Consider the following 16294-nt stretch of genomic DNA (forward strand, 5'->3'; position numbering starts at 1 on the left):
TCCTCTTCAGCCAATCAGTGCTGAAGAGTAGCACTGATTGGTTGAAGAGGAGCCGTTTGAAATTCCCGGCTCCCCTCTTCAGCCAATCAGTGCACTGAAGAGCGGAACCGGGGATGGCTGAAGACCTGCTGCGCGGAGCAGGTAACGTATGACCGTGGGCCGGCGGGGGCGATCGGGGCGGCGGGGGGTGGCGATCGGAGTGGCGGGGGGGGCGACCGGAGCGGCAGCGGGGGTGGCGATATCGGAGCGGCGGGGGGGGGCAACCGGAGCGGCAGCGGGGGTGGTGATATCGGAGCGGCAGCGGTGGGGGGGGGGGGGGGGCGACCGGAGCGGCGGGGGTGGCGATCGGAGCGGTGGGGGGGTGACCGGAGCGGCGGCGGCGATGAGAGCGGCGGGGGTGGCGATCGAGCCAGCGCAGGGGGCTGCGGATGAGCGGGAGGCCGGGCTGTGGGCGCGCGATTGCAAAACAATTTTTTCCGTACGATATTTCGTACCGTCTAAACACTGATCGTTATGAAAAAAAAAATTGTTACTCCGACATCGTTAATCGTACGATCGGTCCAATTATCGCTTCGCGTAAACGCACCATTAGTTCTGATAATTATTATATATTTATTTATTACAGATGAGCGAAACCCCGAGCATGCTCGAGTCCATCCGAACCCAAACTTTCGGCATTTGATTAGCGGTGGCTGCTGAAGTTGGATAAAGCCCTAAGGCTATGTGGAAAACATGGATATAGTCATTGGCTGTATCCATGTTTTTCAGACAACCTTAGAGCTTTATCCAACTTCAGCAGCCCCCGCTAATCAAATGCCGATCGTTTGGGTTTGGATGGACTCGAACCCGAACCCGGTTCGCTCATCACTATTATTTATACTAATAGGCTGGGTTCACACTACGTATATTTCAGTCAGTATTGTGGTCCTCATATTGCAACTAAAACCAGGAGTGGATTAAAAACACAGGATTTGTTCACACAATGTTGAAATTGAGTGGATGGCCGCCATATAACAGTAAATAACGGCCATTATTTCAATATAACAGCCGTTGTTCTAAGATAACAGCAAATATTTGCTATTAAATGGCGGCCATCCACTCAATTTCAACATTGTGTGAACAGATCCTTTCTGTGTTTTTAATCCACTCCTGGTTTTGGTTGCAATATGAGGACCACAATACTGACTGAAATATACGTAGTGTGAACCCAGCCTTAGGCTGGGTTCACACTATGTATATTTGAGGCTGTATTTGGTCCTCATGTCAGGTCCTCATAGCAACCAAAACCAGGAGTGGATTGAAAACACAGAAAGGCTTTGTTCACACAATGTTGTAATTGAGTGGATGGCCGCTATATAATGGTAAATAACTTCCATTATTTCAATACAACAGCTGTTGTTTTAAAATAACAGCACATATTTGCCATTAAATGACGGCCATCCACTCAATTACAACATTATGTGAACAGATCCTTTCTGTGTTTTCAATCCACTCCTTGTTTTGGTTGCTATACAGCCTCAAACATACAGCCTCAAATATACGTAGTGTGAACATAGCCTTATACTGTATATTGACGCTTGAGTGGTGAGCAACTCATTCATGTGTATCTTGTACCTCTAATCCATCGCAGCTAGTTTTTTCGTCCCCAAGGACGGGAATAATTGATTGCCAGCAGATCCAGCCATAAAACAGTTGGATCTGACAAGACTAGTCTAAAGGGGCAACCTGATTTTTAAATCCAGTTTTGTGTCCTTGCATCAACTGTGCATTGATACAAAATGTTATAATGTTAAATAATTGAAAATAATTTCAGATATCATTTTTACTTTTATTATGGGGCACCTAAATTATAAAAAAATAAAAAATATTGATTTATATTATTTTAGTTTACTAGTTATTAGAGATGAGCGAACCTGGAGCATGCTCGAGTCCATCCGAACCCGAACTTTCGGCATTTGATTAGCAGTGGCTGCTGAAGTTGGATAAAGCCCTAAGGCTATGTGGAAAACATGGATATAGTCATTGGCTGTATCCATATTTTCCAGACAACCTTAGAGCTTTATCCAAGTTCAGCAGCCGCCACTAATCAAATGCAGATCGTTCGGGTTCGGATGGACTCGAACCCGAACCCGATTCGCTCAACTCTACTAGTTATACATTAAGGGGGCATTCATTTGTTCTGTGTACGGGTCATGTATACGGATGATGTGCTGTGAAACAGAATGTGGAGCTTCCAGCATCACATATCATTATGATACCGGGACCTCTGATTCAGTTTACATTTTCACACTACTGTACTGACAAAGCCTGCTATTCAGGCATATGTGGGTTATAATACTGTTAAATATAATCAGGAACTAGGCTTCATAGGCAGCATCAGGGTATCCGCTATTTAAATGATTCAGTTGCATTCGTTTGGATGCCATTCGCAGTTTAAAACAAACTCTCCTGTCCAGACTGGAGAGAATATACCACAGTAAGTACTGGAAGACTTGAGATTTTTTAATATAACTAAATTACATATCTCTGGTACTTTCAGGCACCAATTGATTTGAAAGATTTTTTTTTCTCTTTGCTGAACTACCCCTTTAAGTGTATATACATAATAAACTGTCACTATACATTACGGTTCAAAGAATATTACATTTTTTATAAAAAAAAAATTTTGTTGTGTACTTTATAATGGTCATTACTACAGTATGGTTGAACTCCTGTACAGCTTATCCATTCTGAATATGTTCCTAAATGGTCCTTTTAGGTTAATTTCATTCTGATGATCCATAGGCACTTCTCGGGAGCGCTTACACGATGACATGCATTCCTAATCCGCAGGAAAATGAATTCCCTTTTTTAAATTGCCTGGATACACATTTGGCAAAGACCTTTTTTCTATATCGTCATCAAACTTGTAATACACCCACGATGTTTCAATAAATAATTGACTATTATTTGTTTTTCTTTATTCCTATCAGATCCTAATGATTTCATTGACAAATTCCAACATATTCTTGTTCCCATGTGCGTTTCCATAGCAACCCTTGTTGCTAAGGGAGGGTTCTCACAGTATATCATCCTGTTTGCAGCTGTAAGAATTGTTTCCTTGGAAAGTCAGGTAGTCTAAAACGTTGCCGTTCGTGCGAACGTTTTTACATTATAAACCCCTCCTGTGCTGGAAATAGTGAGGATAAATAGAATTACAATATGGCACTAATGACATAGCTGCAGTGGAGGGGCATTATACCGCTTTAAAACAACGTTTTCTTTTCATCGCTCCTAAGCATTATGGAGCAAACACAATGATTCACTGTAGTTCAACAAGCCCATGAATACATTATGTCATATATTGAATTGGATTGCAACAGGGCCACTTCACACAAAGGGCCAGTAATGATTTTTTTTCTCTTTATACTGCTGTATCCTAACGAAAAGAAAAGCATATTATGGCGTCGTTCACAGTGGTATTATTACATTTATTTCTATATGATTCTTTTTTTTTTTTTTTTTTTTTACTTTTTTGTACATATTTCCTGGACCCATTTGGCAGTCACAAACACTAATGCAGTGGTCTTTTATATATATTTTTTTAAATATATATTTTTAAGAAATTAGACACCAAAGTAATTTTGTGAACGTGTGCACATCATTCAGTCCCACTGCAGTACAGGGGAAGGGAAATTTGCTTTAAACACGCTATTCTGTAGTAAGTCTGCAGAAGCTTTGGTGCGGCCTCATCTGGAGTATGCTGTTTAGTTTTGGAACTCTATTCATAGAAAGGACGTCCTAGAGCTGGAAAGGGTACAAAGGCGGGCAACTAAACTAATAAGGGGAATGGAGAATCTTAGTTATGAGGATAGATTAAAAGAAATTAAGTTGTTTAGTCTTGAGTTGTTAATTTATTTAAATATATAAATTGAGTTATTGAGGTGTTCGGACACCGAAGCTCACAGGAGCAAGGATTCCTGTCATAATGACGGGAATCCCCACTTTAAACTGTGCTCCTGCATAGTGACATCTTCCCTCTTCAGGTGGCCTGCGCATTTGGCTGCATAGGAGACACCCCGGCCATTTGGGGAGAATGTCACTGTGCAGGTGCTCAGGTAACCCCCAATATGCTGGCATCCCCCACAGCATCCCCCTGTACATTTTATACTACCAGCAGTCCAGGAGGAGAAGAAGAGCAGCTCCAGAGCTCCTGCATAGTGACGTCCTCCCTATCCAGGCGGCCAGCGCACTCAGCTGCATAGGAGACATGCTGGCCACCTGGAGCAGGGAGATGCCACCGTGCAGGAGCTTCTTTTCCTCCTGGACTGCTGATAATATAGAGTGTATTGGGGGGTGCATGTAGGGGATGCCAGCGTATTGGGGGTGACCTGAGCTCCTGCACAGTGACATCCTCCCTCCCCAGGCGGCCGACTGCTAGTCTTTACACTCTATGGGCCATGTGCTCTACACCTGACCCATGAAATGTAAAAAAAACGATTTACATTGTTCCCCATGTAAAACACACAGCTCGGTTCTCGAACAGCCTTCCAGAACTCATAAGGTTCGAGAACAGATGTATGTATTTATATATCTGAGTGTTTGTGGTGCTTGCCCTTAATCAAGGGGGTTTCCCATTTAAAGTGTTAATGTTGTCATAGAGAGGGCCATTCACACTACGGAATCTGTGTGGATAACCTCCGGCAGATTCTGTGAGCGCTCCTGCTGGAACATCTGGCTGTCTCAAAGGCTTCATTCTATGTTCAGGCAGATTCCGACATCCTCCCAAAGAATTGACATGTCAATTCTTTTTTGGGCAGACGGCGGAATCTGCCTCAATAAATGGAGCCTATGGGATGGGCAGATCTACAAGTGGGAGTGTGGGCCACGAGCGCACAGAATCCGCCGGAGCTTATCGGTGTGGATTCCATAGTGTGAATGCACCCAGACATAAAAAATTGTCTGGGTGCCGATACCCCCACGGTCACTAAAATGAGCAGGAAGAAGCACTTAGTTGAGGCAGTTGAGTGCCTTGGACTCCGTTTTTCTATAGAATCTGTCTCCGGCAGCAAGAAAATATAAGGTAGAGAGCTGAATGTTTTTCCCAACTTGTTCTAGTGACCGGTACAGGTCTCAGCATCTAGACCACAACTGATCAAAACTTTTGACATTTTTGTCTCTATGACATGTCCAATTTGTATGACAGTAACAGTGCCACTCTTGTCCACAGCTTGCATGTTGTATTGCACCTTAGTTCGATTGAATCTGAGTTTAAATACCACACACAGAAGACATATGTGGCATTGTTTTTGGAAGAAAGCAACTTTTTTTTTTTTTATCCTGAATAACCCCTTTAAAGCTGACATTTAGTGTATGTTCACACTAAGGAGCTATCCGCCATCCGGCCAAAGAATTGACATGACTCCGTTTGATATTTATCGCCAATTTTGTAGTGTGAACATACCCTAAAGGAGAAGTCCGGCCATTTGAAAAAAAAATACAGCTGACAGGGGCAAAGGGAAAAATAAATAATCATTACTTACCTCTCCCTGCTCCTCTCCAGCTCTGGCTTGCTGCTCCTCGAGCCCCGCTGGGGATCTGCTTCAGCTGCAATGTTACAAGCCAGTTGATGGACTGCCCGCTCAGCCAGTCAGTGACTGGGGTGGGACACCGCTGCATTTACTGATTGGTGAATGGGGCAATCCATAAGCTTCATCCCAAATCCCCAAATCCATAATCATTTTCCCCTGACGTCACAACGTCCTAGGAACTCCTAGGGAAAATGCTTGCTCGGTTCAACTGCAATCTTCAGGAAGTACTGGTAGTTAGTCTCCTCTAAGCCTCCAAGCATCAGGGATTGTGGAAAAGTGTGTGCACTGTTGTATGGCAACTGCAGGATCACAGTTTAGAGAGAAAACCAGGGAGTGATTAAACCTTATGGGAGAAAAAAAATAGTAAAGAGGTGTTAGTTGTATGCATAATACACATTTGATTTTACCAAGTTTCCTTCATGGCACAACCCCTCTACAGCCTCTGTCACATGACCTTAAATCTGTACACTGGCCATAGTTACAGATCTGTAATCAACAGTATAGAACCTATTGATTCCTATGGGGCAAGGCACCCAACTTTTTTTTTCAGGTTCCATATATTTTTAGATAGTCCTGTCCACATAAAAAGCATATGCACAACACACACTGCAAATGCACATGCAGAACTAACTTACCCATAGAAATTAATGGGTCAGTGAAAAATGTGGACAGCATATATATTCCATCCATATTCTGTCTGTATCTGTGGTCTGTATTTTTTGGTCTAGAAAACACTTACAGTCTTGTGAAGGAGGTCTAAAGGGAAAACTTTTTAAGGCCTGTGTCTAGAAAAAAAAACAAGCAGACACTGGCAGAATTTTAGACAAGAGCGGCAAATAAAACAGCTCTTGATAATTCCCCCTTTAAAGCTTTGGCATTGCCCATCTAAGACAGCCCCTCTCTAAAGTGTTCCCAGTCGACAATGGAGGAAATGGAGTTGTGCTCCAGCAGTTACCTTATAACCCAGGGGTAGGGAACCTTGGCTCTCCAGATGTTGCAGAACTACAACTCCCATCATGCCTGGACGGCCAAAGTGGCTGTCCAGGCATGATGGGAGCTGTAGTTTTGCAACAGCTGGGGAGCCAAGGTTCCCTACCCCTGTTATATCCCAAACTCGCAGAATTAGCTCATTACCTTCTTTGTTAAAAAGACGCTGATGCTACTTATTTCTTATCTGTATCTGAAAAAGAAAAGAATAAATGTAATAGCACTGGCTGTTACCACGTAAAGGAATCATATAGCGTTAGTGACTGTCCAAAAGGATTGCATTATAATCTATCTATTCTAAAAGATATTGCTGTATTACCAGGTCATCATTGCAGATAATCACCAGAAATCCATCCCTCCCCCCCTCATAGAAATCTGTGCATACAACGGTATGTAAAGCAAAGGGTTAACTCTCCAGCGTACAAACCCTTTCCCAGTAAAAGATCATACAGACGTTGTGGCTCAATATGTCAATTTAATGTGCTGCAATAGGCATATTGGGAAGAATGAGCACATTCATGAATGAAGCAGGTACAGCTAAACACTCCTCGAAGAGATGGATTTATACCGTGCATCCGGCAACGGGCAGATTTTTATTCGTCCTTAACATCTGTTTCTTTGTCGAAGCTAAGGAGACGTAATTGTTTTTCAAAAAGCTCCTTAATTAGGTTAGATTTTGTCGTCTTTAAGAATGCTGCCTGTGATCAAAATGGACTCTTCCACTATTTAGCAAGCCTTTGTTGAATGAGTCATCCAGGCTGTCTCTCATTGGATGGAACGGTTAGCACCCAAGGGATTGCCAGGCAGAGGCTGCATGGCCCTGCTTCATTCACAGAATTATTGATATGCGAGCCAGCCCTTTCATTCACATAAATAGAGGGTTCATTCACATTTTGCAGTTTTTATTTGTACTGTATGTAACGAAGAGAAGCGTTTGAGGGATTAGAGCTTGTTCTTTGCCTTAGATAACTGCTGAAACAGTCTATGATGTGAGTATTCGCTGTGCTGCTAGAAAAAAAGGGGGTAAGAGGAGGAAGGCTGGGAGAATACTGCAGCAGGTTGTGTCGTGTGCTTAATGAAAGGCTATTCTCTACTTTACTGGAAGCTCGCTCTTACGTTAAAGAGGAGCTCTCCATTATTCATCACTCCGGGGAGCAGAGGTGCTGACTTATATCAGGTGTCAGATAGGAGACTCATTAAATATCTCCATTTATAAGTTCATTTGGTGGTTTTGCACTCTGCAGCCTTTAGTAGTGTGTGTGAGTGTGTATGTCAGTGTGTGTGTGTGTGTGTGTGTGTCAGTGTGTGTTTTCTGGATGGGGGTTAGTGTGATATTATTGCTGCAGTGGACGACTTAACTTATCATACATCCCTATTGTTTCTCATCATTTGTGGCCTGTTAAATCTTGTGTTAGTCGTCATGTACGCAGTTGTGTCTGTTTTACAAAAATGAAGGGTGTAATGTTGTCATTTTCATATAAGCCTTGTCAAGAAAAAAAAAAGCATTTTCTTATTTTTTCATACATGCATGCGTCCGAAACAATTTTACACAGTGGAATTATGTCAAAGTCTATAGTAGGTACCGATTGCTATATTGGTGGAGATTTCAGAGAGACAGTATATGGTTGGACTATAATATAGATGACTTCCTTTACATATTACAGGAGCTTATCACCTACGGAGGGTAAGTAAAAAAATTGATAGAACTTGAAGAAATGATCCGTTTGCGAAGTTGGGAAAAAGGAAATTTGAGAATTGATTGGTTCTAGTGTGCTGTAAGTGGGTGGATGTTTTTTTGTGCTACAGGAAGTGATTTGCAGTGCTCACTGAGCCTTTTGTTGAAAAGGGTCTCCTCATTTGTGTGAGTCATGCTTTTGCTGTGAGCGAGTTGGCAGCTCTAACCAGAAGTGGAATGTCATATAGAACTGTCTGCTCCTGCCTTCATTCTCAACCTATAGCTGCACCGACACACAGACATTTTCTTCTTCAGGAGAGAAAACATTAATAATCAATGCTCTTTTTTTTTAAATTTCCACTATTTTATTATAGGGTTGATTTTTTAGATTTTTTTCTTTTTTATTGCATTTGGTTTTACAGGTGCCACTATGAACCTCTGGCAATGTTAACAAAGGTGTTTCTTAGACTGGCATCAGATTTGCCACAACATATGAAAGAAACTAGATAAAAGGGCATGCTTCAACGTACCAAGTATAACCGCTTCAAGAATGAATCTGTGACACCGGTCGACGATCTTTTGCACAACCTGTCCACGAACAGTAAAGCCTCTACGGTCGCTGGTAACCCAGCTACAATTCCGTGCCTGGTTCCGACCACAGACTTACAAAAGGACCAGGAAGATGGACCCACCTCTCTTTGTACATTTATTCACAAAGTGTCTCACATGAAACTCTCCAGCACGGGCAGCCTGTTGGGTATAAAAAACCTTTCCTCTGCAGTAAAGGAGCTTGCTGGTTCCAAGTTACAGGGTAGCTCTCCTGCTCTTAGTACAGCAGCAGGGGCTTCAGACAACACATGTAACCTTGTCTCTACCCCTCCGTGTTCTCAGCAGGACGTGGGCAAGATGAGCACAGGGAAAAAAACACGATCGGAAGAAATGCATCTGGGAGGTGAAGACTGGAATCAAAGTAGCAGCTTCGTCAATAAGCCTTCTCGAGGATGGCTGCACTCGAATGAGAAGATTCAGGGACCTGGAGTGACGTACATTGTGAAGGTTGGTCTGCTGTTTTCTCCTTCTCTGCTTTTTCACGTTAGAAATGAGCAGTTTGGTTTAGCTTTTATAACGCCATTTAATTTTTAAGGGTTTTCACATGTGCAAAGTGATTTTGTGCAACGTACTGGCAAAATCCATGCTACCATTGTTACTACCATAGAGGATTGTTAGAGTTTACAATAGCTTTGTGTGTGATAGTGAAGACGAAGCAGGTAAATTAATGAATGCAGTGGGGATCTGAGGCGAATTCATTTGCTGTTCATTGGGATTAAAGAAGAATCACACTTAAGTCTTTGTTTTGACTGTATGTGCTTTCAGTACCTTTTATACCAGATTTTACCTCGTTGTGTGAAGAATGATTAAAGACAGCACGCAGTGTTTGCAATGTTCCTGAATAACAGTGTATCTAGGGGTTATCTTTAAATTAAAAAATGTCCTTTTATGCTTCCAAAGTTAACTGTTGCATAAATACATCCTACTATGATACTAGCTTTTATATTCTTGTGAATCGAACGCAGTTGCCATCAAAGTGCACAACATGGCAGTTCTCACTCTCCATCTTTCCAATAGGTATATAAGATAAAATTTGCATTGGAGCTCCATTTGGGGAGCAGGTTACGTTTATTTTACTGGAGTGGACAAAAAAATCCTGCAATTTTTTTTGTTCACTCAAATCCTGCAGGAAGCAAACCTGATGGACCAGATTGAAGTCAATGGGATTTCACAGGATCCATCTGGATCTGTCATTGTCAGCTGATAGGACCATCCAGCTCTGTTTTGTGGTGCTGAATGAAATCCCAATGCAAGTGTGAACCAAGCTTTATATGTTACCGCTAAGGTACCCAAGGCCAAGAGCGTGCTCAAGGGTCACAGAAAGTCAATGTATTAAACTTGTTCTGATTTGTTGTTTTTACCTCATTATTGAATTCCTGTTTTCTGTGGTTTTATATAGACTATTGACAAGTAAATAGCACTTGCATTATAATAGACTCCTTCTAACACTTGTGTTTTATTCTCAGTGAAGAATCTGTATATTCGGATCCCCTTTAGTATCTTACTTCGGTTTTACCATCTTTGTTGCCCCCACCTCCTGGGCATTCAGTAAAATAATGTTCAGCCTGAGTTTTTGCTGGCGTGACGAACAAATTCATACTAAATCATGATAAATGTTATAGCTGGAATTGATGAGATATATCATGTGTAATAAATATTTAAAAGGGATGAGGTTGTTGTAAATGTTTAGCTCACTTAACCATTCCCTAATAGATTCACACTATATAACAAAGCAGCCCTCAAGCCAAGATTTTGTTTGCTTTTTTGTCCACGTCCATTACATACATATGCTTCACTGTATAGAACAAGTGGCACAAACATGTTGGTGTACACAGTACACAATGTACAGCAGGGGTTTCTAACATCCTAGTATAGGGATCACATTTGTAACATTTACAACAAAGAAAATCCAATTTATTCTCTTTCTTTAAGTGATGCTGAGCTATGTTGGAGACATTTTACCAATATTCTGTATTTTTTTTCTATTTTTTTGCTTAACCATCGTAATTACCATTTAACATTGACTTTATAAAAACCGCCCTATTAAAAAAATAAAGTACAGCATGGTGGCATTTTCCAAGATAACTTCATCTATGGTGAAAGGGGTTATCAAGTGTAGCATATAGCCTATATACAGTATATGCATAAGAGACAGAGTGGGGGAGGGACCCACTCTGACCACAGGAGGTTTTAAAATGAGCATGCTTTCCCCTCCTTATATTCTCCATAGGTCTCTGATAGATTACACTGACACTGCTTTATCCCAGTCAGCCAATCCCACAGCTTGCATGAATGCAGGAGCTGCTTAATGATCGAGTGATTTTTTTTTTTTCAGTAACCCCTGTACTACCCTAAAAAACTAACAGTGTGACTGGCCGTAACCACCAGCAATGTTCTCATGTACCCATGCATTACTTCAGATCACCACTAGTTGAAAACAATGTTCACATGTTAATAGGATAACTGCTTTATGCATGTCGTAGACATGGTTCATCCACTCGGAACCCTTCTCTATCAGCCAAATAGGAGGAAACCACTACAAGGAGCAGAAGATATAGGCTCTGTGTATGCTAGTGGAAGGAGGCTATACAATTTGTTCATGCGTATAGCCTCATTGTCTGTGTCCACTGCCGAGGTTATATATATGGATTAGGCTATCTTGTGTAAAGGCTTTAATACATGGGCCGATGCTGAGGAGCAAGCGAGTGGCGACCTGTCAGGTCAGCACTCGCTTGCTTCCTGTTCCCTGCTCGCTGCTGGGGCTATTACACATGCTGACAGTGAGCGGGTAAGAGTGTGTGTGTGTGTGTGGGGGGGCGGGCCTGGATGATCTTTAGATTGTTCGGGGAGCCCATAGGAGATAGCGGGCAGTCTGGTGATGCCGCTCCTATTACATGGAGCGACAGCCAGCAGAGCGTTGCAATTGTTGTAGTTTTTTTTTAACATGTTGAAAGACAACGATGAGCCAATACGGCCGATAATCACTTGGTGGAATAGGGCCTTAACTTTAATAAGTACTAGAAAGCCACTGTGTGGTGGATGTAATGCCATAAGGTTTAATACATTCATATGACTTACTGGCCTCATATTAGTATAGGTTATTTGTGTTAAGCCAATGCATTACAGGGTGGTTTTCTAAAATATACAAAAATTTTATGGGGTTTTCTAGTATTTTTACAAAAATTATCTACTGACAGGAACCTGCTTGCAAACCTTGCCTGCAATTCCACTACAACTCCATTCCAGCTACCACTGTGGGGTTTCCCTGCTTTCTTGCTGTGAAGAAATTACATATGTTGCTCATGTGATCCTGCAGCAAATAACTAGCTTCGGCAGTAGACAATTTTTTGAATAACAAAGAAAAAACTTTTAAGGTGTGTTCACAAGTACAGGATTCACAGCAGATCTGCAGCAGATATGATGGTGCAGATTTTATTTGTGTTCAGTCATTTAGATCAGTGATTTTCAACCAGTGTGCCGCGGCATACTAGTGTGCCGCGACACATGGTCGGGTGTGCCGCGGGGAAAGTTCCCCAAACTATGGTGCCCCTGTGTTTTGTTCCCCGGCAATGCGCAGGGATCAGTGGCGGATTATAATGTGGGCGGTTGCGTGGTGCGCTGCGGCGGGCCGTGATGCACGCATCCAATCAACGTGTGCGCTACGGCCCGCCGCAGCGCACCACGCTCCTGGTCTCCGCTGATTGTTGACCATCTTGGAGGAAGTGAGGAGGAAGGGGGGGGGAGAGAAACCTGGGGATGGGGGAGAGAAACAGCGGAGAGAAGCAGGGGGGGAGAGAAGTTTGGTGGAGAGAAGCAGGGGGGAGAGAAGCAGGGGGGAGAGAAGTATGGTGGAGAGAAGCATGGGGGAGAGAAGCACAGGAGAGAAGCATGGGGGAGAGAAGCACGGGGGAGAAGTATGGTGAAGAGAAGCACAGGAGAGAAGCAGGGGGGAGAAGTATGGTGGAGAGAAGCACAGGAGAGAAGTAGGGGTTGAGAAGTATGGTGGAGAGAAGCACAGGGGGGAGAAGAAAACAGGCCCAGGTTTCACACTGAGTGAGTATAAATACATTTAGAATCTATATTATTAACTATATGTATAATATGTACTGTTTTAGTGTCATTTTGTGCCATTTTGGTTGGTGGTGCAGATCCACACCATCAAATCCGCTGTGATACGGTAAGTGTAAAGCTACCCTTACAAGTACAGGAACTTCAGAGGATTTGAAGCTGCAGATTTTATGCCGTGTTCCATCATTTAGTTACATTGATATCTGCAGCATAAAATCGTCAAGTTATATATTTTTGCAAATATATTTATTTTGCAAACTTGTCTCCTTCTTCCTATATTCTGCTTTTTCCCCTTACATTGTTTACAACTCGTGGTCTAGGTTACCAGCCATCACTGTTGCCTAAAAACAGCTGTCTGCCTGGGGTATATATAGATATAGGGGGAGATTTATCAAACATGGTGTAAAGTGAAACTGGCTCAGTTGCCCCTAGCAACCAATCAGATTCCACTTTTCATTTTCCAAAGAGTCTGTGAGGAATGAATAGGGGAATCTGATTGGTTGCTAGGGGCAACTGATCAGTATTACTTTACACCATGTTTGATAAATCTCCCCCATAGTATGTATGTATATATATATATATATATATATATATATATATATATATATGTATATATATACAGTGGTGCCTTGGATTACGAGCATAATTAGTTCCGGGACCGTGCTTGTAATCCAAATCCACTCTTAAACCAAAGCAAATTTTCCCATAAGAAATCATAGAAATGCAGACAATTGGTTCCACACCCCAAAAATAATGATTTATTATTCTGAATAACATGTAAAACCGATTAAACAAACATTCAGAAACAGCAGAATATGTGATATTATAAGTCACTGTACAGTAATGAAGAGGATGGGAAACACAAGGGCTGACAGAGACTGCAGGAAGTATGCAGGAGTGAGCAGGACAGATGTGGGCACATACATGCAGAGCTCTCTGTCCGGGGAGAGAGGGGTTACAGCTATGGAGAGATTACCTCCACAGTCCTGTCCCCTGATGTAAGCCCCAGCCTGAAGTGGTTCTGCTATGATTTGGAAGGTGAGGGAGACTTCCTGGGTGAGAGTACAGAGCTGTAGACCCTGCTGTGCAGACCATGCCCCTCCACCGCTTGCGCTCCTACCCAGCACAGGAAGCTCTTAAACCAAAGCAATGCTCTTAAACCAAGTCACAATTTTGAAAAACTGTGAGCTCTTAAACCAAAACGCTTTTAAACCAAGTTACTCTTAAACCAAGGTACCACTGTATATATATATATATATATATATATATATATGTGTGTGTGTGTGTGTGTGTGTATATATATATATATATATATATATATATTGTGGACATGTCACGGGAGAAGTGCTCGAGGGGATGTACATCTCACCCAGGTTAATACGTAGCATGAGATGGTAAGTCCAGGAGGGATCGGTGCTCAGCAGTGTTATGCTGCTGAGCTATTATTTATTATTGCCGGGCCTGGACTTACATGGAATGGCAGGTAGGTTTTGTTAGTGGGACTTGCCATTCCCTCCCCCCGATCCAGGTCAGGTTTTGGGGTCCGGTGTCTCGGACCCTAATCAGCCTGACAAGGTAAAAGCCCTGCAGAGGATCCAGTGTTTGCTCTCAGCCTGGAGTGAACAGCCTGCATGCTGTGTTTGCTGGGAGCAAAGAATACTGTCACTGCTGGGGCTGATTCATACCGTGCGATACCACTGATCGAAGTGTCAGATAGGCGACCAGTTGGTTAGTAAGTGCCCAGATGGGCAAGACCTTTTTGTTTGTTTTTAAAGCACGGTGTTGCTGTATTTATGTTTGCTGGACTGTTTATGCTGCAAATAAACGCCAAGCTGTTATTTTACAAAGCCAAGTCTGCTGTGAACTGTGTCCAAACACACCATCCCCCAGGAAGATCCCTACAATTGGTGCTGCGGAGCGGGCAAATTGGTTGCTAGGGGCATCAACTTGGCTACAGCTGCTTATGTCCTGGGTGAAGGCTGCTGCTTCACTCCAAAAACAGACAAGTAACATGGAGGAAATGTTGAAGCAGTTAATGCAAGTGAGTCTGCAACAGCAACAGGTTAATATGCAGCAACAACAGGCTCTGACAGACGCTAACCTTCGCCATGAGCAGGCATTGGCCGCACACCAGCAGGCTAATAGGCAGCAACAACAGGCTGTGACAGGCGCTAACCTGCGCCATGAACAGACAATGGCTGCACATCAGCAAGAGATGGCTCAACAACAGAAACTCATTGAGCACCTGATAGCAAAGCAAGAGGCGCCTGCAGGTGCTAATCCATAGCCGCTGGCAGCAGCCGCTCCAGAGATTTTTTCTGTGAGAAGAGCCGTGCAGCGAGCGCTGCAAAAGATGACTGCTGATGACGATGTTGAGGCCTACTTACTTTGAGCGTGTGGCTGAGCGAGAAAAGTTACCCTCCACTGAGTGGGCAGAAGTCATTGCTCCCTATTTAACAGGCGAACCTCAAAAGCCCTACTATGACCTCAGTGAGCAAGAGGTCAAGGACTATCCTCGGCTAAGAGCGAAGATACTTGCCCGACTAGGAGTTACTGCTGCTGTCCGTGCCTGGAGGGTACGCAACTGGAGCTACAGTCTGGACAAGTCAGCGAGGTCCCAGATGTATGACCTGATCCATCTGGCAAGAAAGTGGTTGGAGCCAGACACCTCTACTCCTGCCCAGATCCTAGAGAGGGTCGTGATGGATCGCTACCTCCGAGCACTTCCTGCTGATCTACAACGCTGGGTGGGACAAGGTGACCCTAGGAGTGCCGACGAACTTGTCAACCTTGTCGAGAGGTTCCAGGTGACCGAGGACTACCTCCGTGATGTTCCTGCAGCACCTTCACCTCCCCGGAGTGCCAGACCTGTGCCTTCAGCTGGTAAGAGACTTCCATCTATTGGGGGAGTGTGGAGGGGTGCTGATAGAGGGAAGAGCGCTCAGGCGGTGTCTCAAGGGCAAAAGACTGGTGATGGTCCCAGATGGCTAAGTGGCCCTAAAAAGGACTCCCTGCCAAGGAGACCAGGCCCTATCCAGTGCTGGAGATGCCATGAGATGGGACATGTGTCTACCCATTGCCCTCTTACCCATGAGCCCATGGAGTGTGACGCTAGCAGGCGTCAGTCGCTATTTGTGAAACCGTCTTTTGTTGCAGTCACTGGACTAGAGTCTGAACCGCAAGTCTGCAACATTACTGTCAATGACTTCCCTGTTAAGGCGTTGCTGGACTCAGGAAGCCTTGTCACCTTGGTGCATGCCAGCCTGGTGACTGGGGACTTTGTGTCAGAAAGACATATGAGCGTGGTATGCATACATGGTGATACAAAAGTGTACCCTATTGTGCTGGCTAATGTCGGGACTGAACTAGGCGCTGTACAATATGA

The 16294-nt window shown here is 43.5% G+C and overlaps 1 protein-coding gene across 2 annotated transcripts in view; it reads left to right on the forward strand.

Annotated features, from left to right (window-relative positions):
* Positions 1-16294, forward strand: part of SHC3 (SHC adaptor protein 3) — a 99387-nt gene that overhangs the window by 20656 nt on the left and 62437 nt on the right. The window contains exon 2 of one of the 2 annotated variants that reach the window (XM_069961699.1): positions 8655-9288. In XM_069961699.1, coding sequence (XP_069817800.1) covers positions 8749-9288 — 540 coding nt within the window. In that variant the 5' untranslated portion in view covers positions 8655-8748. Of the gene's footprint in view, positions 1-8612; positions 9289-16294 lie in introns of those variants that run through there. The other variant, XM_069961700.1, reaches the window with a different exon arrangement.

The sequence above is a fragment of the Dendropsophus ebraccatus genome, chromosome 3, assembly GCF_027789765.1.
Source record: "Dendropsophus ebraccatus isolate aDenEbr1 chromosome 3, aDenEbr1.pat, whole genome shotgun sequence".
NCBI lineage: Eukaryota > Metazoa > Chordata > Amphibia > Anura > Hylidae > Dendropsophus > Dendropsophus ebraccatus.